Raw genomic sequence first — 22,344 nt, 5'->3', positions numbered from 1 at the left:
GGTTTAGGTGTGTTGAAGTGTTTTGTAGCGCATTTCCAGGGGGCCAAGGCCTTCTTATTCCAAGGTACCAATCGGGAACCGCGGATGGATTCCACCCCGGGGATCACTTACAAACCGCCCGTTTTTTTCCTCAAAAACACCGAACCACTTTCTTTCTCTCCCGCCCAGTCAGCAGTTTCGCCTCTCTCTCTCTCCCCCTACCTCCTCAAAAAAAACAACAAATGAACTTAAACAGTGGCGGTCAACGTCGTTGTTTATGGTTTTGTTTGTTGCCCTTTTTGTTAAACTCTGTTATTTGGTTTTTCCCTCCCCTCAACTAACTAACCAACTAAACTAACTATAACCCTCCATTGATGCGGTCAACCTAACGTTTTCACCACCGCGCGCGCTACCTACCTACCTTACCCTCCTCTGTTTGAGCACATCGCTTGCTCTTCAAATCTTTTCCAACGTAACGGGCAGCACCCACCACCGCCCATCATCATCATCATCATCAATCAATCAATCAATCAATCGATCGATCAATCAATTCACCATGGCCTCCTCCTCAAACACAACCACCGCCTCCTACCCTCCCCTCCCACCCCTACCATCCTACGAGCTAAAACCCCTCCCGGACCTCTTACCCTTCATCTCAGACTTTTGGCTCTCCATCATCCTCCCCCACGTCGCCTACTGGGTCGTTTCGGGCATCTTCCACCTCATCGACACATACGACCTCTTCCCCCAGTACCGCCTGCACACGCCCGAGGAGATCTCGCAGCGCAACCTCGCCTCTCGGTGGGAGGTCGCGCGGGATGTTGTCTTGGAGCAGATCCTCCAGGTGGCGACGGGCGCGTTCTTGAACCTGACCGAGGCGAAGCAGATGACGGGGTCGGAGGGGTACGACGTGGCGGTGTGGGCGAGGCGGATCAGGATCGCGCAGAGGGCGCTGCCGAACATGCTCGGACTGGTGGGGTTGAACGCGAGGGGGCTGAGCGAGAAGGTTGCTTTGGGGGGGTACCCTCTGCTAGCGGGGGCGCTGGCGGGGGGGGATTACCCTTTTCTGACGACGGAGCTGGTTGTGGAGGGGGGGAAGAAGGCGGTGATGGAGACGGTGCCGGCGTTTGCGGTCTGGGAGGTTGTGCTGGCCAAGTTGATGTATTGGGTTGTTGTGCCGGGGTTTCAGATGTGGGTTGCGGTTGCGGTGATGGATACGTGGCAGTATTTTTGGCATAGGGCTATGCATGTGAATAAGTGGATGTATAGTATGTTTCCACCTCCCCTATTTTGTTACTTGAGAGTAAGGGAAAGCTAACGTGACTGGTGCCGTGTAGCAAACTGGCACGCCCGCCACCACCGCCTTTACGTTCCCTACGCTTACGGCGCGCTTTACAACCACCCGGTCGAAGGCTTCGTCATGGACACGCTTGGAGCTGGCATTGGGTACAAGCTCTCGTTCATGACCAACAGGATGGGCATGCTGTTCTTTGTGACGAGCATGATGAAGACCGTCGACGACCACTGCGGGTATAAGCTCCCTTGGGACCCGCTGCAGCACATCACGAGCAACAATGCCGCCTACCACGACATTCACCACCAGAGCTGGGGCATCAAGTCCAACTTTTCCCAGCCCTTCTTCACCATCTGGGACAAGTGGCTGGGGACCAAGTGGGAGGGGGATGTGCAGCTCAAGTATGAAAGGACGAGGGCGAACGCGGCGGCCAAGGATGAGAAGAAGAGGTTGGTGACGGGGAAGGAAAGGAATGGGAGTGTGACGGTGAATGGGAAGGTGAAGGCCAAGTGAAGATACTGGGTCTGATAAATATGATATATGGGACTGTTAATGAAGGGATAACGCTACCTATGTGCTTTTTTTTTAATGGAGGAGGAGGGGTGGTGGGTTTGGAAAGGATAATTTGGAGGGGGGTAGGAAGGGAGGTGGGAAAACCAAGTGGGCTTGGTGGTTGTGGTTTTTTTTTTTTTGTTGCTTTCAAACAAACCTGTAATAAGATTCTTCTTGTGGGGTGGTGGTGGTGGTGGTGGTGGTGGTGGTGTTTAGTAATGGAGACTCCTCTGGCTTCTTTCTTGGCTCCTTTCTTGCTGGGCAAAAGGGGGTTGAGGGAGAGGGGTTTGGGGGAATTTGTAGTTACTGAAGTTGTATTTTTTGGGGTGGTTTTTGATACTTTTTTTTGTTTCGTCTGGGTGTCAGTGATGTGTGGTTGTGGGTTTTGTGAGTATCATAGCAGGGAAGCTATACAAAAATACATGTTTTGGGGGAGGTGGGGGGCGTCGGTTGATGGGACGCTTTGTTTTTGTTGTGGTAAAGGAATTGGATGGTTGGTACCTGCGTGTTAGGTAGGTACGGTTGGCTGTTGTGATCGATGGGAGGACAACAGCAGGGAGATGGGTTCGTTCGCGTGTACGTACGTGCAGATATGATGAATGGGTTGGGTTGCCTGGGTGGTTGCAAGCAGTCAGGGAGAGGGAGAGAGACGTGAGGGGGGGTCATGAATATAATGTGTAATATGACTATTTGAATCAGGCCTCCCTTTATCATCATCACCATACTACTACTCCTGATCCGCCATGTCTTATTGGGATTATATATAGTGAGATTTTCTGGGGTACATGGGCGTCTCGGTATCCCCAGCGGCACGACACACATTTCGCCATGGGGAACTTGTTGTTTTATTTGCTTCTTGTTTTGTTTGGGCATATGACTCGGGCAGGGGCTGTAAGCAGAGCGCAGAGGAAAGAAATCGGGAGGTCGGGGGGTCGGTCTTGAAAACGGGCCTGGGTGAGGGTTGTGCCACTTTCCTCGAAGATGGCGGGTCTTATAAGACCCGTTTTCTTTCAAATCTTATATGAAGGTATTGTGGGGCAACATCAACGGGAACGGGGGACGGCGCGGTGGCGCGCCGGGTGGCTGCATGTGGGTTATTATCTGTTGTTGTTGTTGGGGGGGAAGGGGTTGTTCGTCCGAAGCTGATCAAATGCTTACAAGATTGATACATACATGATGATGAGAAATATTCCGGACTATTTTACTATCACTACTACCAAGATGATGATGATGATTGCGGACGTAGGAGAATTATGATCTGGAGGAGACTTTGACTCATGGTGATGTCCGAGACATATAGCACAGTGTACACGTACGCAAGGTAAGGTAAATGGTGATGCTGCTGCTGCTGTGAGATGGTGGGACTGCATGATGGGATGTGGAGCTGGGGAAGGGAATGGAATTTGATTGCTTTTGTTTACGGGGGAGACTTGGAGAAATGTTCTTTTTTGCCGATCTGTATGACCTTTTGTTTCTGATCCGCAGAGGGACGGAAGCAAAGGAAGGAAGAATGGAAGAAAGTTTGCTTTTGATCAACGGTTTGGAAGGGTGGAGGATGCATATTACATATGTGAGTCTCGGTTCCTTCGGGTGGGATGGTCCGAGAGGGGGTGGGTTGGTGCCTGAGTTGAGTTGGGGGGAGGGCTGGTTGTCAGCAGGTTGTTGTCCCTGAGGAGGAGGAGGAGGAGGATGAGATAGATGACGGTTCGTTCCGGGTGCCTGGATGGTGTGAGCGGATGGATGAGGCGGGAGATGTTCATATTTGATTGAATCAATTCGAAGCAATTATTTGCGGAGGGCATTTTATCGTCTGGTGAAAGCGCTTCTCTACTTGAAACATGGCGATTTTGCTGCAGCATAATGCGCCCATTGGCCAATCAGTGTCGTTGGTAGTGGGTCTCCATGGTCCAGATTTAGCTGCTGGACCCCTGGCAGTTGATGGGACGGCGTGAATGATCTCACCATCCCAGCCCGCTCCATCGTCGTCGTCGGCCGACAGGGCCACACAGGGCGCATGGACGGCTGAACTCGAAAGCCCTGAACCAGATTTTTGTCTTGCTTTTGGTTTCTATCTTTTTTTGCGCAGTCTCCTCTGATACCTCTGAGGTGTCACCAACCCCAGCTCAGAGCCTCGACGAACTCGAGAATCTCACATGATCCCACAGCTCTGTCTCTATCCGGACTTGTGCGACAAACACACAGAGCAGCAGTTCTACTGTAAACAATTGCCCAACAATGAAATGCCTCGAGAAGCGGGAAGTGATGCAACCATCCGCTAGATCGACTGCACCCTCGATCCAATTTGACAATCGATGGTGCATGAAGGCCAGGGGTCTCCCGGCGACGGCCCTGGCGAGATTGGCGGTGCATGAGGACGGCCCAATCCTAAGCCAGCTTGCGTCCCTCCAAGCTGTCCCAATTCGATCACCAAAAACACCAGGGTCGGCCAGCCCGGGGCAAGCCTGTGAGGGCTGGGGGACGATGGGTGGTCCACCGTGTTGACACAGGTGCGAGACAAGCAGGTTTATTGCTTTAAGCAAGCCTGGTCCTCGTCACCACTCTTACAGCCCCCCTCCCTCTTTCTCATCTCATCCTCCCTCGATGATTCTTCACCATCGTCTCTCCGCTTCTCTCTCTCAGGGTTCCATCGCTTCACTTTAACCGCGTTGACGCTGCGGCACAGGATTACGGCATACTACCCACCCTGAGACAGTTGACCGTGAAGCGTGGTTAAGCGCCAACCACTCAGTCGCTGTTTGCTCAGAGTCACGGCGCTTCCGGGCCCTCTCTCATCCCTTCCATTGGCTACACGCCGCATCCTCCAATTCCCTGCGTCTACACGTTGCATCCCAACAGCCTGCCACGCGAGGACCAACAAAGCCATTGTTCCACTTATAAGACGATCCGGGATCACCCACTCACCACAGCCCTGCCTTGCCTCCTCTGAGAAGAGACTCGCACTTGAGTCTCAACCTTTGTGTAATTCGGCATGGATCCGACCGCTACCCTCTTTACCTTTATGTTGTGAGTTCTTCTTGAGCTTTGGTCTACTTTTACTCTCGTTTTATATACCTCGACATACAAACCAATCTCTCCATCTCTCTCCATCTCTCAACAACCTGTCACTCTCTCTCAACACACGCAAAACATATTCACTCTTTTCATATCTTGTCTTGTGTGTTCGGCATCTAGCTTCGCAGTCTGGCCCTGTGATTGCTGCTTTTCGGTCTCTCTCTCTCTCTCTCTCTCTCTCTCTCTTTAATAATCAAGCTGTTGCTGTATGTTTTGATTTTTGATTTTGATTTCTCAAGTCTATCAAGTCTACTACCCTTACAGCCCACTGACATACAGCACAGGCAAACCCATCCTTCAGTACAGACTGTACATCTTATTGGATCCTGGGACAACTTCAACAAGCCATACACAATGGAACGCGACAGCAGACGGAACAAGGGTCAGTGGAGGGGGTGCCACAACTTTGAGGACATCATCTGTGATGGCGATGTTGGAAACGCCCCAAAGCGGAGTGGTGGGCTCAAGATGGGACAGACGTACTACTACTATTATGAGGTCAACGGGTCATCTGAAGTTCACGATCCCTCCTTGCCCTCGACCACCGCCTGCCCATACCTTCCCGGCCAACCAGTCAACACCCTCTGGATCCCAGTCGAGCAGTCTCTTCGCAAGCGTAGCGGGTCTTTGAACTCCCTTCGCTCAACCGACTTCAAGACTATGGACCCTGCAGCCAAATATGCGAAGCTCAAGCCAGCCGCACCCATCGTTGACACTGCCGCTGCACCTCGCCGCTTGGACACGGCGCCGCAGCGCATGCAGCAGCAGCACAAGCGCTCAGCCCGCAGCATCTCTCCCGGGTCGGGCTGGTCTTTCTCGCCGCGCAAGCTCTTCAGCCGCAAGACCAGCTCCTCTTCGCTCAAGGAGTCGACTCTGCCGCCAACAGCAATGTCTGATGATGAGCGAGCCACCGCGCGCTCGGAGGGTTCCCGGTCGAGGGACATCTCCCCCGAGTCTCTTCGTCGGTTCTTGGTGGATGACGCCCCTTTGGAAGAGGAGCAGTCTGTCAACAACACACTAGCCATCCCGGAGGACATTGTTGAAGAAAACGAAGACGATGATAACTTTGCTACTTCGGCTGTGTCAGAGTTTATGCAGTACACTGGGCTGTCTCCCCCTCCTCAACGGGGTGCTTCGCCCGCTCCTACCATCGCCCCTGCCTCGCTTTCAGTAGAGCCGGTGGAACTCCCTGGCTCGTCACCCCTCCCCGTCAGCAGGTTTAGCAACCTCCCTAAGCAACCTTCTCCTGTCGTCCCTGTTTCATCGGGCACTGGCGTCCTCCGATCAAGGTTTACCACTGCGCCACCGGCGGTGTCGGAGCCGCAATCCCCTGACTCGGTCGGTGGCGTGCCCGGGTTCTACCACTCGGACAATGATGATATCGATGCTGAGGATGATGATGGGGAGGAGGAAGAGGTTGAAGAGAAGAAGAGTGAGGTGGCGGGGTTGGGATCAAAGGTCAACAAGTCAACATACAGCCTGCCGAAGACTGCGGGCACGGTGGGGGATAAGCCGTTCGAGAGTGGACTTCCGGTGTTGGGGGGGTTGGGGGGTGGGTTGGTGGATGATTTGAGGGAGGAGTTAGGGTGGATGGCGGATTTCATTACTGCTTAGATTTATCTATCTGGCTTAGGGTCACAAAAAGGGGTTTTTTTTTATTCTTTTTTTGGGGGGGTTTGGATTTGGCATAGCAAATGGATAGAATTGGGGTGGGTCAGCGTTTGATATTTATAAAAAGGGGAGGCAAAGGGAGGGCTGGGACTTTCTTGGGAGGTATTTTTTAATGGGGTTTTGGTGTTTGGGGGGTAGGGGAAATGAGGGTATGACAGAACCTGATTGATGGGTGATGGATGGTATGGGTTGATAGTATGGGGGGGAAATGAGAGGAGAGAGGATATAATATTTCAATTATAAGGTGAAAACTTGTTTTGATGTTGCAGTTCGAGGTGAAAAGAAAAACACAGGATTTTCTTTTTACCTCGAATTATAACATCAAACGGTTTTTCATCTTGATATAACCTACCACTGCCCTTACCACTGTGAACATGACCAAGTTGGAATATATGTAGACTCCAGAGTTGACACGCATAGTCTCGGCAAAATAAAAACAAACAAAACACCATTTTATTGTCTATTCCCCATGCATGAACCAAAAAATTTGGAAACGTTTCCCATTCCTTTCCCTTCCCATATTTCCCAACCCATAAAACTCCCAGAAATGCAAACCCTCTCCCAATCTATCTTCTCCCTTCTTTTTGTTTATTTATTTATCTTCATTTTCTTTTCTCCTTTTCATACTTTCTCCTCCCCCATCATCACCACCTACCCACCCACCCTCTAAGCATTCACCTCCTGAAACCAACTCCTCAACACCCCCGCCAGCGCCCCCGGCAAGTCCTCCAGATTGTGCACAATCAAGTAATACTCAAACGGAAAACTATCCAGATACCGCCTCACAACCGGCACCCCATCAGCCCCAAACCTCGCCTCCTTCAGCTCCAGCACGCTATGCCCCTTCTTATCCCTGACGTCGTCCATGACAACAAAAACAACCATCACCCTCTGCTCCGTCGCCTCCCTCAGCAGCGGTCTCAGCCTGGCATGATCCCTCGACTGGACCAGGCCGTCAGACAAGATTAGCGCTAATTGCCAGAGATCCTCCCCTCCCTGGGACATTAGGCGGGCGTCACGGAACTGATCGATCACCCCGCGCATGAGCTTGATCATATCCGTCCCGGCAGACTGAAAGGTGAAATTCTGGAGGACCCTCGCGCCTGTGTCGCCAGAGGAGAAGGAGGGTGAGGTTAGCGAGTGGGCGGTAAAGACTTCTTCTCCGAAGCCCAGGACTCCAATTTGGCCTGATTCGAGGATTGTCAAGGCGCGGGCGACCATCACTAATGATTCGAGCGCGAGACGGCCAGAGGAAGACCTGTTTTCGTCAGACATGGAGCTGGAGTCATCCACACATAACAGGATTTGATATGCGCGCTTGGAGGGGATGGCTCTCCTCATCCAGATCTTGTCCCGCTTGTACGACGAGGCGATGTAAGGGATTATTTTCTTGATGTTGAGTCGCTTTCCTGTGCGGAAGGAGCCCGAGAGCTTGGTTGATTGGGTTGGTGCGAGGATCAGCCTCAGTTGGGAGGACAGAGACTGGGAAAGGCCTTGGGTTTTCTGCTGGAAGGTCGACCAGAGCTCTAGCGCCTCGTCGTAAGGGCGGAGAGGGCGGTCTTCATCCGTAAGATGGGTGGCGGAGAGTTGAGTAGAAGTTTCTTGAACGTCTTCGTCTTCGGCGCCGTTGGGGGCGGATTCGTCACCGGGGGTCTTGCTGTTGTCTGGAGCGCCCCGGTGGGTAGCCACGCCTGAACGGCCGTCCTCACGCTCGTTCTTGATGCCATCTTGGGGTTCGGCCGGCTCGGCATCCTCCATATCGACATCGCCCCCTTCCTCGGGTTGTTCATCTTCGGGAAGAACCTGCTGCCCTTGCTCCTCCATCTCGTTGTCGATGGCCATGGCATCATTCATGGGTTTTGCCTCCTCGTCCGTCGCCGTCCCCAAAGCCTGCGCGTCTGCCTCGGCGGTGTCATCCTGCAGATGCTGAAACTCGGCCTTGGACATGTCCTCCGCCTGCTTCTCGGGCCTCTCTTGATCGTCAGCCGCCTGGATGTCCTTTTGGTTGCGATACCACCTCTCCAAAGCATCACCCAGCTTCTTGAACGGCTGAGCCTGCTTGGAGTCATCCTCCGGCTGATCAGAAGGACCCTGCTCCTGGTCCATCGTCGACAATTGACCTTCCGCACCAGGCGCCTTGTCTTGCTCGGCCTGCTGCTTGCTCACAGCGCCAGACTCCCTCTGCGCAGCCTTGTTCTCCGTCTCATCCTGCTCCATGTCATTCGCATCATCTTGCGCCGGACCACCCCCGTTCTGAACCTCGCTAGGCGCGACGTCATTTTGATCAACACCACCGCCATCATCCTGCATCGGCTTGGGCTTCTCCTCTTCATCTTCCCTGCCTTCGTCCCCTTGCTCGTCAACATCCATCTCCTCTTCTCTCTCACCCGCCGCATCAATCTTTCCTTCTTCTTCTGCCCCCGCCTCGTCAATCTCCTCGTCTTTCTGATGTTCTTCCTCTCCCTTTTCTTGTTCCTCGCCATTATCGCTATCAGCATCATCCTCCCCAGTTATCTTCTCCTCTTCATCAATCTTATCAGGATCAACGTCACTCAACCCATCCAAATCATCTTCCTCCTCCTCTTCACCATCACTGATGTCAACATCCATATCCTCGGGCAACGCCAACGTCTCCTGCTCATCCACATTCTGATCCTGCTTATTCAACTCCTCCATCGCCACCCCCTCATTCTCATCCCCCGGCTCCCCTTCCTCTTCTTCATCTTCCCCTTCTTTATCCTCCTCTCCCTTCTCATTCCCCTCCCTTTTATTCTCTTCCCCCTCCTTCTTTTTATCGTCTTTCTTCTCCTCAGCAGCAACAGTATCACTCTCATCCCTCTCCCCCTTCTCCCCCTCCCCCTGCTGATCCTTCTCCGCCTCATCCTCCCCACTCCCATCCCACATCTTCTCATCCACCGCCGTAGGATCAAGATCATCCACATCCCCAGCCTGCTCATCCACATCCTCATCATCCCCCTCATCATCACTCCCGTCCTTATCCTCCTCTTCCTCATCCTTACCCGCCACATCCCCAAGCTCACCCTCCAACTCATCATCCCCCATGTCAACCGCGTCGTCGTGCTCCTCAATGTCACCCTGCGTGTTATTATTCTTGTCTTGAGCCAGCTCGGTGAGGTCCTCGTCAGGTTGGATGTCCTTGCTGATATCCTCTGCTCCTTCCCCGTCGCCGAGGCCAGTGCCGTCGTTTTCGACGTTGCCGGTTTCGTTGGACTTCTCGTTGGACGGTTCGCTGGGCGTGCAGAAGCCTTGGGAGGAGATTATGGTGAAGGAGGTGGAGAGGGTGTAGCCTAGGCGGCAGAGGGTGCGATGGAGGGAGGTGAATTGGGTGATGTTGTCAAGGCAGGAGGCCGAGTATTGCTGTAGGATAGGTAGAACTAGTCGTAAAATCGGGGTGGCGACTGATGGTGTGGGAATGGAGCGGAGCTGGGAGATTAGAGAGGTGATGTCGTTTGTGATGGTGGGCATGCGGAGGGCGTCGATGGACTTTTGGAGGGCCTCCCCGTATGTCACAAGCCAGCTTGGGTCTTCTGTTGTTGCGGGGAGGGTGGAGGCGACCTTTTGGAAGTTTTGGAGGGCGACCAAGATTTTGCTTGTGAGGGTCAGGGCTGAGTTGGCAAAGGTGTCAATACCAGAGTGTTGGGGGCCGTTGGTGATTTCGGCGGTGGTTTGGATGTCGGTCCAGAGGTTGATTTGCTCCATCACAAATGCCAGATCAGGACGCTCTTGAGCGAGGACTGGAAGGTCAGTCTTCAAAGCGGCCAACTCCCTCTCGACGTCGACTTGGAGAGTCTCCTGGGGCATGGAAACAAAGCCCTCGGGAAGCTGAGGCAGATTCAGCTGAGTCTTCTCCAACTTGGCAAACGTCTCAACCCAAGCACCCAACCTAGACTCGACAGGCTTATTGTCAATCTGACCAAGCTTGCCGTGAACATCAACAAGATGAACACCAAACTTGACAATCTGCACCAACCACTTCAGCACCTGAGCGTAGTTGGTCTGCTTGGTCTCCGGCGCAAAAGACCCTTCTCCAGCAATAGAAAGCTGCCTGACGTAGGCAATCGCCTCCTCGAGTGCCTGGTCAGCATGCGCAGTTTTGGACAAAAACTGCCTCTGCTTGAACATGACATGCAGCACGCCCTCAAAGAAACCAACACTCCTCCCCACAACCTCCCTGTTGAGATCCTCATTATGGTCATTGGCAGCCTTGCGGACCTTGGGAGCTAGGTCAAGAGTCTTGTGGTAAAAGTACTCAAGCGCGTCCAATTCCGGCCCAGAAAGATGAGGCACCAACCCCGACCCAACAAGAACCTTTTGCGTACTGCTCTGCTTGTCGAGAATGTTCGTGCCCAAGTTGCGGCTGAAGCCCATAGCGCGAAGGGTCTTGAGGGTCTCGCTAAAGAGCGTAACCTTGCGAGTCTTGAGATGTCTCACAGCCTCCTTATTCTCATCCGTAAGCGTGCTAGGCGTCTCCTTCCTCAACTCGGCAATCGAAGAGACCAAATCAGTGATGTACTCATCCACTGTCTTCGCAGCCCCAACAACACCCGCAGGCAGCGAGCCATGTCTCCCCATAGCCTTCAGCACCCCGGGTAGATTCACCATCCGACTCCACTGAGGATGAGCCTCAATCCCAGGCACCATCTCCCGACACACCTCGATAGCCTTGGGATCCACACTGTGCTCAACCTTCTTGACCACCATCTCCCCCCCAACAACCCCCTCATACTTCTCCTCCGGCAGCCCTTGATCAGTAATGACCCTGACAGGCTGCTCCAACACTGCCCTGAACTTCCTCACCAGCTTAAACAGCTTCTCATGAGACTTCCGTGCACTCGCCCTCAAAGCCTCAATATTCTTATCCCTCCACTTCCCCATCAACAACACATCCTTCATACTCCTATCCAGCGGCTGCCTCCCATTTTTGATATACTCCTCCACCTTGCCTAGATACCGTCCATAGTACCTGATACTATTCTCCACCGCTTCGCCAACAACGCCAAACTCCTTCTCATCCCTCGTCAGCAGATCAAGCTGGCTCTTCAACTGCCTCAACAACCCCAACCGCGCTTTGAACTGCCCAACAGTGCAGCGATCACCAGTAAAGTACGTCGAGAGAGTTTCCAAAAGTTCAACCGCATACTCCTTGAGCAACCCCTCCTCAAGAAACACGCACGACTTGAGGATAACGTCATTGTACGCGTCGAACCAGAAAGCTTTGGCCGCATCATGCGTCTTCTTGACCTCGACATCCAGCAACCGCGACCAAGACGACAGCTCCAACCTCCTCCAGTCACAAATCGTATCCCGCAGCTTCTCATACAGCGCCACAGCCTTATTAGCAGCCGTAGCCCAGCCGCCTTCATGCCACTCGTAAACATGAGCGTGCAGTTTCTCAATCGCTGTGATAATCTTGGCAAGCGGGTCGTCAATAGCCATCTCGAGAACCTTGTCACATGCAAGGATAACATCAGCAAGCGTTTGATGATGGCCAATCTCGTCGATCCCTTGCAGTTCAAGGAACCGATTGCGGATGGCATTAACCAGGTTCAAGACCTTGCGAACCTCAGCGAGGTGGGCATCAGTGTAAAAGTTGTAATCGCCCGTCTCGACACTGGCCGAAAAGGCCTTGACCGAGTCCTCAAACACAAGCAGCGTAGCGGGGAGTAGCATAGCGTCCATCTCCGGGCCCGTTTGCCCACCCTTTGATCTGGCGATTGTCCTGGCAACCTGTGTGCAAAGCTCCTTGATCATCACCTGCGGCTCTTGACTCCCAAGGAAAATCTTCTCATGCGCCTCGGCGAGCATCACCGCGAGATCCTTGCCCGACCGCTTCGACTTTTTGGGCTTCCTGACCTTGGTCTTGTCGTGATCATCGTCGTCGCCCTCGTCTTGATAATCAGGGAAGAGACTGTCGAATTCCTGCCGGTCATACTCCTTCTCGTCCTCCAAGCTGCCCTTGTGGACATAACTCAGCCCGCTAGCTTCGACTTCCTTGCGCTTGTCCTCTTCAAACTTCTTGCTGTAGACTTCGTGGATGAAGGCCAGTGACTCAAAGAGCTGTTTCCTCATGGATGGGGGAAGTTGATTTTTGCCTTCAACAGCAGCAACCGTCTGGACAAAATACAAGAACGCAAAGTTTCTCAGGGGAAGATCCTCCGTCTCGGCGCGGTAGACCGTCCCCTGAAGAAAGGGCGTGACAGAGACCAAGACCTCGGATTTGTTGTCCTCGTCTTCGTTATCCTCAGATGCCGTGGCAGGGGGTACAACACCCCTCCCAAGGGAAAGGCCCATCTTGAGGCAGCGAAGGAAACTGACCAGCGGCATGGTCAGATCCTGATAAGCCCCAAACCGGGAAGTCAACCGGTGAATAAGAAGCGAGACGTTCTGCTCCACCAGCGAAAGCTCCTCAGTAACCTCAGTCGAAGACGACATGATAGACTTGAGATGCGTCGTCGCAACATCGTTCGCCAAAAGGGCACCGAGAACATTGCTAAACTCCCCCTGCAAACTGCGCAGCTCACCACCCCCAGGACGGTAAATCGACTGAACCGCAGGCGGCTCTCCCAATCCACCCGCCTCCTCAGCCAGAGCTTTCAATCGGATGCCCGTCTTCTGCCCGGTAAACGCCACCTCAAAGGCCTCAAGAGCAGCAATCTCCCTCTGAAGACCCACGTAAAGCTCCTGATGCTCCTCGGCCTCAATCTGCGCCCGATGATGCGGATCAAAGATCTTATCCGGCACAAAAAGCGTCACACACCCCAGCGCAAACCTCACCCACGCAATGCTCGCAAACGCCGACCTAGGCTGCAACCCCTTCCTCGCCGCCACCAGCGCCAACAAAGCCTTTGCAAAGTGACCTCTGAAAACTTCCACCACATGCCCCGGCCAATCTCCCCCCTCCATCATCTGAAGCTGCTCACTCTGCTCCAACCACTCCCCCAGCTCCCCCAACTCCACCGCCCCCATCCTAGCCCCCTTGACCAAACTCTCAAACAACACCTCCACTCCCCCTTTCCGGGACGGGTCATGAGCACTCATCACCTCACCCATCAACCTCACCAAAAGCCCCTCCGCCTTCCCCAGAGGATCAGCAGCAAGCGCCTCACTCGCCCCCGCCAACGCCCGCCCCATGATAGGCATCTCCACCTCCAAACTCCTCAGCTGGCCCAAACTCGCCGAAGCCGCCGCCTCATACCTCCTCAACAACGCCTTTGAAAGCTCCCCCTCCCAAGGGTGCACCACCTCACTCCCCTGTCCCTGTTGCGCAAGAACACAATCCACCCCCTGCAAACCCGTCCCCTTCATACACTGAATCCTCATCAGACTGGCAGTAGGCAAGCTCGACAAAACATCCACATCACCACTCCCCTCCCCGATCCTCCCCCCGGTTGATATCCTATGCAACACCCCCACCTGCCTCAACCCCTCAAAACTACTCGCGAAAAAAGGCTCGTGAGCGGCAGAGTGCACCCCAATCTTTGCCTCCAACGCAGAAATCTCCTGTTGGAGGTCCTTGACGAGAGAGGCACCATCCACCTTCCCCGTGCGAACAACAGCATAGATCCTCGCCATGGAATCCTGAACTGTTCTCAGGGTGGCGATATCAACATCAACCCTCCACCTCATCTCATCAAACCTATCCGCCAACCTCTCCAGCTCCATCACTTGCTCAAGCGTAGCCTGGTCAGCAATAGGATCAGGACGTAAAGCCCGCCACATCGTCTCCATGGAGAGACCTGTCACAAGCTTGAACCCAACGACAAAGTCCCGCTCGAGAAATTCCTCAATCGAGACAAGTAGTTTCTGAATCCCCTCATCATCTCGACCAGCCATGGCAAGAGATCGGCGGAGGAGGTTAGCACCCTGAGTCAAATGGGACTGGAATCTCGCTTCCTCGAACTGAGACGCAATGAGGAAGGAGAATGTCCTCTTCCAAAAGAGGACCACGCGGCGGAGGATAGCGCGGCGCTGTTTCCAGTTTCCAGGCTCGGCAGTGCTGGTGGAGATGTACCCCTTGATTGCCTTGACAACCGACGCCAAAAACCGGACAGAGTTGACCGTGGAGTCCTTGGCGAGGGAAGCGACCTTGTCCGCGACAAACGACCTCTGCAGGCGGTTCAACGAGGATGGCTTGCTGACGTTGACCTTGGAGAGTTGACCAGCCATGGCTTTTTCTGCTTTTTGGATGTCGATAAAGAGCTCGTAGCAGACTGCCAGCCAGCAGGTGAGTCCCTCGCGGGCTTGGTCCAGGAGCGGCATCATAGGGGAGTTGATCAACGGGTGAAGAGGCATGAGCATCTTGTCCGGGGACGGGGTGTACAACCCCGCGATGGCCTGGCGGAGTTCACCGGCGTCTTCATGGTGGATGTAAGACAAGAGCAGGTCAAGATGTTGCAGGACGTCGGGTGACTGAACAGGAGATGGCGAGCCATCGCTGAGAGCCTCGCGTATGATGTTGATGTAAGCATCAAGACGGCTGCTGTCTCCAAGGGAAATGGCATCAAACGCCAAAGGAATAAGCTGTCCCTCTTCGGTGCCTTGAGACGACACCAACTTCGCAGCAGTATGGTATCTCTGAAGCGTCCCATCAACAGGTGCAATCCTCTCAACAACAACACTTGTCCCAGCAGGAAGAACATCAAGATAAATCTCCACCGAACGATTCCTCATAGCCCTCGACAGCTCTCCATACCTCGGATCGACCGTCAGGAAAATCCTAAAATCAGGATGGGGCTTAATGATCCTCGGCTCACCACCCGGACCACTGTGTTCATTAATGCTGAGGATACCATTCGGCCGTTCCAAGAGCGAGTTCAGTCTATCCAGCACAGAAGCACTGCAAAGGTTGGCATTATCGAGGACCAACCAAGCGCCAGTCTCGACAGCCCGAACAATGACACCATCGAGCCACTCGAATCTCGGGTTCTCGAGCGTCAACGGCTTGTGTAAAGCCTCCTTTGCCTGATCCAAAAGAGTGGCGAGCTCCTGGTTGACAGCTGGATCGACCTGAAGGCTCTCGATGAGTGGTAGAAGAGTCTCATACTGATGAGCCTCCCCGGTCAAGGAGGACCCCAAGGCAGTCAACACATCTAGAGCCACACGCGCCACCATGCTTGGCAGAGTGCTGAGAATCTGGTCCTGAAGAGCCTGTCTGAACCTGGACAACGCCGCTTGCACCTCACGGTGAGGATCAGCCTGCTCAAAGCCACCAATAAGATCCATGGCATCGACATCCGCATTAAGCGGGAAGATGACCATAGGCTTACCAGCCAAAGCCGCAACGTGGGCCAAAAGAGACGACTTCCCACTGCCCGAAGGACCAACCAAGATACACGGCAGGTCCTGCTCAATAGCAATCAAAATCGACTCAATCTCCTTGAGCCTGGCAATTGGATCGATCGCCGGGAAATGCGTCGGCTGCGACAGCGCATTCCGCTTGATGGTAGCAAGCCCGACCTGGCAGAAATAGGGATTGATATCATGGTACAGGCCATGCTGCTCAGGCATCCGCTCAAAGATCTCAGCAAAGAGCTTGTTGACCGCCTCACGGTCACGCTCTGACCGGAAACGCTGTCGAATAATGACATCAAGATAGTCATCCGGCTTGCGGTCGGCCAAGAGGGCTTTGTCGGAAGTCAACAAATCGCCCCAGCGAAGGGTATCACGCAAGTTGAACTCCCACGGAGACCCGAGCGCACCAAACGACCGTCTGCCAACAACCTCGTCATCAAGCTTCGACATAAACTCGATAAGACGATGCTGAGTATCCTCCCCAATCTTGGCGAACTTCTTGGCCGTAATATGAAGCAAATCCTCCTTGGTGAAGACGTCCGAGTAGACCACAGTGAAACGGTTGACAAACGAACTAGGAAGACCCTTACGACCACCGCCCTGGTGATGAGGATTCTGGGCAGCAAACAGCTTGAAGTCGGGATGGCGCTTGAAAACCTGGTCCAGTTCGGCAATGTACACCTCTCCACGATGGTCAAGACAGGCGTTCAGACCCTCCAGAACCGTCTGAGAAGCCAAGTTCATTTCCTGTAAAATCATGTCAGTCACAGCCCCGCTATCCCTGATCCAAAACAGTGTCACTTACATCCAACAAGACCCACTCCCCCTTCTGCATCGCCTCCAAAAACGGCGCATTCTGCCAGACAAAATTACCCGCCTCCGCCCCCTCTACCGGCACATCCGTACCAAACAGATCCATCAGATCTGTCTGATCACTCAGGTTGATCCTCGTCAGCGGCCGTCCACAAGCCCTCGCCAAAGCCGTAATCAACGTAGTCTTGCCCACACCAGGGTTGCCCTCCAGCAAAATCGGCTTCGTCCCTTGCAGCGCTCTAATCACGCGCATGGCATTCATCTTGGTGGTAGGAACGGCAAACTCATCACCGGCATCAGGCTTGGCAGCCTCGGACCTCTCGACACCAAAATCCCCGATGGAGAGAGCTCCGGGGGTGATCTCGAGTTCTGGCTCTTGAAAGTACAGCTGGCTGAGGTCCTTGCCGCAAAGAGCACCAAGCTGCTGGAGACATTGCTGGCGCTGTGAGGCCATCTCCTTGGGGTCGACCGAGATGAGAGCGGAGGGGTTGGCACCGATGGTGTCGATAAACACCATGGCCGCACCGTGAAGAAGGGCGAGATCAGTGGATTTGAAGGGGCACGTGTTCATGAACTGGACCCAGGAGAGGATATCTCTGACCGAGAAAGCAGTAGCCGAAGAAGGACGGAAGGTCTTGCCAAACCAATAAGCGAACTCGACGATGATCTGGGAGACAGGCTTCGACTTGGTGCTCTTCCCCTGCTTGAATCTCTTGTCGAGCTTGGAGACGACAATGTCATGAACATCCTCCACATCCGAAAAGGCGGGCACCCAAATCTCAGTGAAACGGTTGCGCAAAGCCGGAGAAAGCTCCTTCTTTCCAAAGTCGCCACCGGGGTTCATGGTAGCAAAGAACTGGAAGCCTTCGGTGCCCTGAACAAAAGAGTCGTCGACGCCCTTCTCGGCCAAAAGAAGCGTGCGCTGAGGCTCAAGGACCGAATTGAGACGCTCCAGGACCGAGTCATCTGCGAGAGAAATCTCATCAAGAAGAAAGTAGCTGCCCTCCCTCATGGCATGAACGAGACTACCGTCACTCCACTCAAACAGGGCCTTGCTTCTCGTGATCCCAGCATGAATCTTCGCCCTCAATGCCTCCGGAACCCTTGCCAGCTCGTCAGCCGACAGAGACCTATACCACTCCTGCAACTCCTCCAAAGCCCCCCTCTCCCTCCCAAGCAAACCCGCCAGCTCCTCCAAATCCCGGAACAGAGCATCCACAACCGCCCCCCTGTTCCTCACCGGCCTCTGACTACCAATCAAATCCCCCGTCTCCGTATTCTGATGCGCATTCACAATGTGCAACCCCTGCCCCTCAAACTCGGCCAGCAACTGCACCACAGTCGTCTTACCACAACCCGTCTCACCCACCAGCAAAACCGGCTCATTGTTCTTGATCGCCCTCTTGACCAAAACATACAACCGCCTCATCGCCCTCGTCCAGATAACCCCCTGGCTATTCCTCGCCTTGACATTTCTCAGCTCAGGCGCAGTGTCAAGATCATACAGCTTGGCCGAGTCAATAGTGACCCTGAACTCCTGCTCGATAACCTTCCTAACCTCGTCCCTCTCCTCCGGCTTGCGGACTCTCTCAGCCAAAAGCATGTAGCCATGTTCAGCGATCTCCTGTCGTGTCTCCGACTCTCTAAGAGCCCATCTGAACAAATCTCTCAGCGTAGCAAAAGAGTTCTTTTGCTCAAAAACACGGGACTCCTGACGGAGGCGGGTGAGCTGTTTGTAAACGTTGACGATTCTCCCGCAGTCAGAAGGGGCCGTGTTCCTGCTTCTCTGCTGCAAAATCTCTTTGAGTTCGCTTTCTGGAATATCATCAAAGTGAAGCTCCAAGAATCTGTTTCTGAAAGCGCGGGACAAGACTTTGCGGCCACCGTACAAGCCAGGGGGATTCTGCGTGGCGAACAAACAAAAGTTCTCTGCCGGCCGGACAATCTCTTGAGTTTCGGGGATGAGCAGCTCCCTGTTGTCGTCCAACAGGCGGTTGAGAGCTTCGAGAACATCGGTAGGCGCCAGGTTCAGCTCGTCGAGCACGATCCAGGAGCCTTCCCGCATGGCCTGGACGAGCAAACCCTCCTGGAACCTGAGCTTGCCTTCCGAATCAGAGACATAAGTGCCCAGGTATTCTTGGAGATCGGTGTGCTCGTGGTTGTTGATGCGGACAAACTTGTTGCCAGTGTAGTTGGCCAGGTACTCAATCATGCTTGTTTTACCTGCGGATGTGGGACCTTGGATGAGGATGGGGTACCTCCGAGTAGAGGTGGCGCGGACAAGGTTGAGGAGATTGCGCTCAACGTAGCGTGTGATGATGTAGTCGTCTCGCACAATGGGCTCGTGGTTGCCTTGAAGCAAGAAGTACTCATGGGTCTTGTCCCTGTTCTTGAAGGAGATATAAGGCTTTCCATCGAGGGGCTTCTTCGGTGGTTGAGTGAGAATATTGGACTTCTTGAGGAGATGCTGGTGGATAAGCGGCCTGACTGTGCGCTCCGACTCCTCGCTGAGCAGAGTAGTAAAGCACATGCAGAAACCCTCATACAAGGCACGGTCGAGTCCATACACAGGAGCCACATCGTTGGCGTATGTCAGCACCCGTGTCAGGGTACGCAAACTGAAGTGAGGAACCTCACTGGCCTGGTCGACCAACTGCTTCGCCTCTGCCCTCTGCTTGATCTCAAGATACAAATCAGCAACATCATCAGCCAAGCGGTCAATGGTGCTGTTGTTGCCCTCCAGATAAGTCTTGATGATGGTAAGCAAATCCTTCTTATCCCGATCGGGGCTCTGAACATATATCTCGGTGAAGCGAGATCTCAGACCGAGTGGGAGATCTCGCTTGCCCACATCGGTGGCTGGGTTCATGGCGCCGAAAACACGAAAGTTTGGATGTGCCTGGATCCTCTCGATTTCTCCCGTCTCTGAGAGAAGAAGAGAGGGTGTCGTCTGGAAGAGACCAGCAATGCTCTCCAGCGTGTCGGGCGAAGCAAGGTTGATTTCGTCCAGGAGAATCCAGTCGCCATTCCTGGCAGCCTTGACAATCTTGCCCTCGACAAAGGCAAAGGCGAAAGCACCCCCGCTGGCAACCTGCCTATCGAACTGATCGAGACTCTGAGAAAAGGTATCCCAGCGAGGTCTCAAGTCACGCAACCGTTGCAGCTTTGTCGACCCAGTCTTGCGGCGCTTGGCTGGCTGCTCCTCGGCTGGCTCATCTTTGGTCTGGGCGCTCTCCAGCTTCTCAAGAATAGCCTCAAACATCTTGGGAGCCTTCCGCCACTCCTTGGAGACTTCTCTCCACTTGCCCCTGACAAATCTCTTGGCAATACGATCAAGATATTCCCTGTTCTTCTCAGCAGAGACACCGGTCTTCTCAAGAAGATCCTCAAACTCCTCCTTGATGGGCATGGCAAGACTTTGGGCGCTGACCGGCTTGAAACCGCCAAGCAAATCACTAGCTTCGCTTTGTTGAGACAAATTGACGGCAACGAGCTGGTGACCGAGCGACTCGGCAAGTTGCTGAACCACCGTAGTCTTACCGATGCCGGTCTCACCGACGAGCAAAAGGGGCTCACGGTGCTTGACAGCAACGGCAATCTGCTCGAGCAGCCTCTTGGCATGAACGGTAGTAGCGAAAGGTCTCTTTGACTTGGTGATCCTGCCAGACCTCCGTGACTTGACAAAAGAGGCACGGCCAATCGTCAGCCGTGACTCGGAGTCCACCATATCAGGGATGTAATGTGAGAGATAATGCCGAACGCGTTCAGGAGAAAGATGCATCTCCTTGGCAATAGCTTGAATCAACAGATTGCGAGCAGCAATTTCATGAATGTTACTGACGAAACAGTCCACAGCCTCCAGGAACATCCGGTCTCTCGTAGTATCCGTGACGGGCTCCTCCCCAGTCTTGACACCAGCCGAGCGCAGGATATCGTCCAATCTCCCACACCACTTCAAAAGATCTCTCGTACCAATGGGCCGGTCCAACACCGTCCGCCCAAGAGACAGCCTCGAAGAACCACTCGTCGAAGCAATAAGCCTGTCGAAAACGGCCAAAATCCCAACCGTATACCTGTGCAGCAACGGATATCTCCCAACGATGACCTCCCTCAAGTCATCCCTCGGAAGAGCCTTGATATGCAGCAACTGCCACAACCGCTGCCCAATCATATTCGGTAGATTCTCCTTGTCGTTCATTCCCATCAACGTCCGAACCGTCGCAAACATCCGGAACCCACTGGTAGCCTGTATCCTCTCCCCACGCCCCGGAATCAGAAGCTCTCCACGCTCAATAAGGGGCAGCAGCGTGCTCATAACCTCGGTCGGCGCACGATCCAGGTCCTCAATCAAGACCCATCTTCCTTCCCTGACCGCTGTCGTCAAAACACCTGGGCGCCACGAGAAGGAACCGGGCTTCTCATTTGTCGTGTACAGCCCCAGAAGCATCTTGGCGTCCGTCTGCTCGTTTAGATGCAGCGTGACCATCTCACCCTGCTTCCCCAACTCCCTCGCAACCTCCTGAACCAACGATGTCTTGCCCGCACCGGACAGACCATGGAGCAGAACGGGACCTGGCTTCTGCAAAAGCCTGCCGAGATTCTCGAGATTTTCCACCGTCGTCGAAGTGAGCGCGAGAGTACTTGGCGTGTTCACAGGACCGAGGGGCCGTGGAAGGACAGTCTTGCCATATGTGACAACAAGGGGGGTAAGATTTTGAATTACTGGAGCAACCGGTCCTTCTTGCTGTTGCTGCTGCTCAGTCTGGATACTACTGCGAAGGCGCTGGACCTCTTGGCTCCTCGCATCCTCATACAGGCTCAGAAACGAATAATCCGCCCTTCTCCCGTCCAAATCCGCAATCAGGTTGGTGTCCTGGGCAATGTATTTGGTGAGCAAAGCCTCCAGCTTCTGGTCTGAGGCGTCGTGGAGCTGGCAGAAAATCCGGATGGCGAGACATCTCACTGCAGGGTTGGCATGGGTGGTGAACAGAGACTGGAGCTGTGACGGGCTCGAGAGTGGTGAATAAGTTCTCTTGTCAAAATTATTGAGTCTCCATAAGGCGAGGAGAATAATGGGGAGGTCGATATCACTAAACGATGTCAAGTCAAGGTGGTCGAGTATTTGCTGTCCTGGTCTCAGTCCTCCGGCTCCTCCTCCCCCTTGAATATGCGATGTAAGAAACACAGACAGAGCCGGCGCAAACGGCAAGATCCTGGCAAACGACGCAAAAACTTTTACATCGAGCTTTGGGTGGGACAAGACCCATCTGGCGCAGATGTCGGCAAAACAGCTGTCCAAGTGGGCGAATATCCTGTCTGTGGCGGGCGCAATGAGGGCGGCCGTCGCGATGGCCTCTAAGAGCTGGCTCGAGTGAGTGTGATGGTCCTGGATGATAAGGACCAGTTCCCGCGGCAGGAGTTGGAGCGTGGCCGCGTCTCGGAGCAGAGACCGTCTCTGCAGGCTCACGTCGATGGTGGCCATGATCGAGGATCCGTCGAAAATGGCGTGGAATTGTTTGTATCAAGTCTTGTAAAACAAAAGACTTGTTTGTTACTATCAAAAAATGTCGTTCCTTATCCCAACTTTTTTTTTCTTCACCTTCTCCAAATCGCCAAAAAAAAAAAGGTGGGGCAAAGGGCCCCAGTCTCCA

General features: G+C 53.8%; 3 protein-coding genes across 3 annotated transcripts; 2 read left to right on the top strand and 1 right to left on the bottom strand.

Moving 5' to 3' along the window:
- Window positions 1–535: 535 nt before the first annotated feature.
- Window positions 536–1,786, top strand: SUR2 (Sphingolipid C4-hydroxylase sur2; the record flags this gene model as incomplete). The annotated part of the gene is made up of 2 exons (XM_062915999.1): window positions 536–1,247; window positions 1,317–1,786. 2 exons carry the CDS (start codon window positions 536–538, stop codon window positions 1,784–1,786), a joined length of 1,182 nt encoding a protein of 393 aa, XP_062762009.1.
- Window positions 1,787–3,799: 2,013 nt separating this feature from the next.
- QC763_710090 (uncharacterized protein) lies at window positions 3,800–7,015 on the top strand. The gene is made up of 2 exons (XM_062915998.1): window positions 3,800–4,849; window positions 5,182–7,015. The coding sequence occupies exons 1-2, from the start codon at window positions 4,815–4,817 to the stop codon at window positions 6,509–6,511; spliced, it is 1,365 nt and encodes a 454-aa protein (XP_062762008.1). The 5' UTR covers window positions 3,800–4,814; the 3' UTR covers window positions 6,512–7,015.
- A 219-nt stretch (window positions 7,016–7,234) lies between these two features.
- Window positions 7,235–22,272, bottom strand: MDN1 (AAA ATPase midasin; the record flags this gene model as incomplete). Its single annotated transcript, XM_062915997.1, has 2 exons — window positions 16,686–22,272; window positions 7,235–16,627 (listed from the first exon to the last, which is right to left on the bottom strand). The coding sequence occupies exons 1-2, from the start codon at window positions 22,173–22,175 to the stop codon at window positions 7,235–7,237; spliced, it is 14,883 nt and encodes a 4,960-aa protein (XP_062762007.1). The 5' UTR covers window positions 22,176–22,272.
- Between the last annotated feature and the right edge of the window lie 72 nt (window positions 22,273–22,344).

Source organism: Podospora pseudopauciseta (assembly GCF_035222475.1).
Source record: "Podospora pseudopauciseta strain CBS 411.78 chromosome 7 map unlocalized CBS411.78m_7, whole genome shotgun sequence".
Classification (NCBI taxonomy): Eukaryota; Fungi; Ascomycota; class Sordariomycetes; order Sordariales; family Podosporaceae; genus Podospora; species Podospora pseudopauciseta.
Note: the sequence above shows the minus strand (reverse complement) of the source record. Positions and strands in the feature narration are given on the sequence as shown.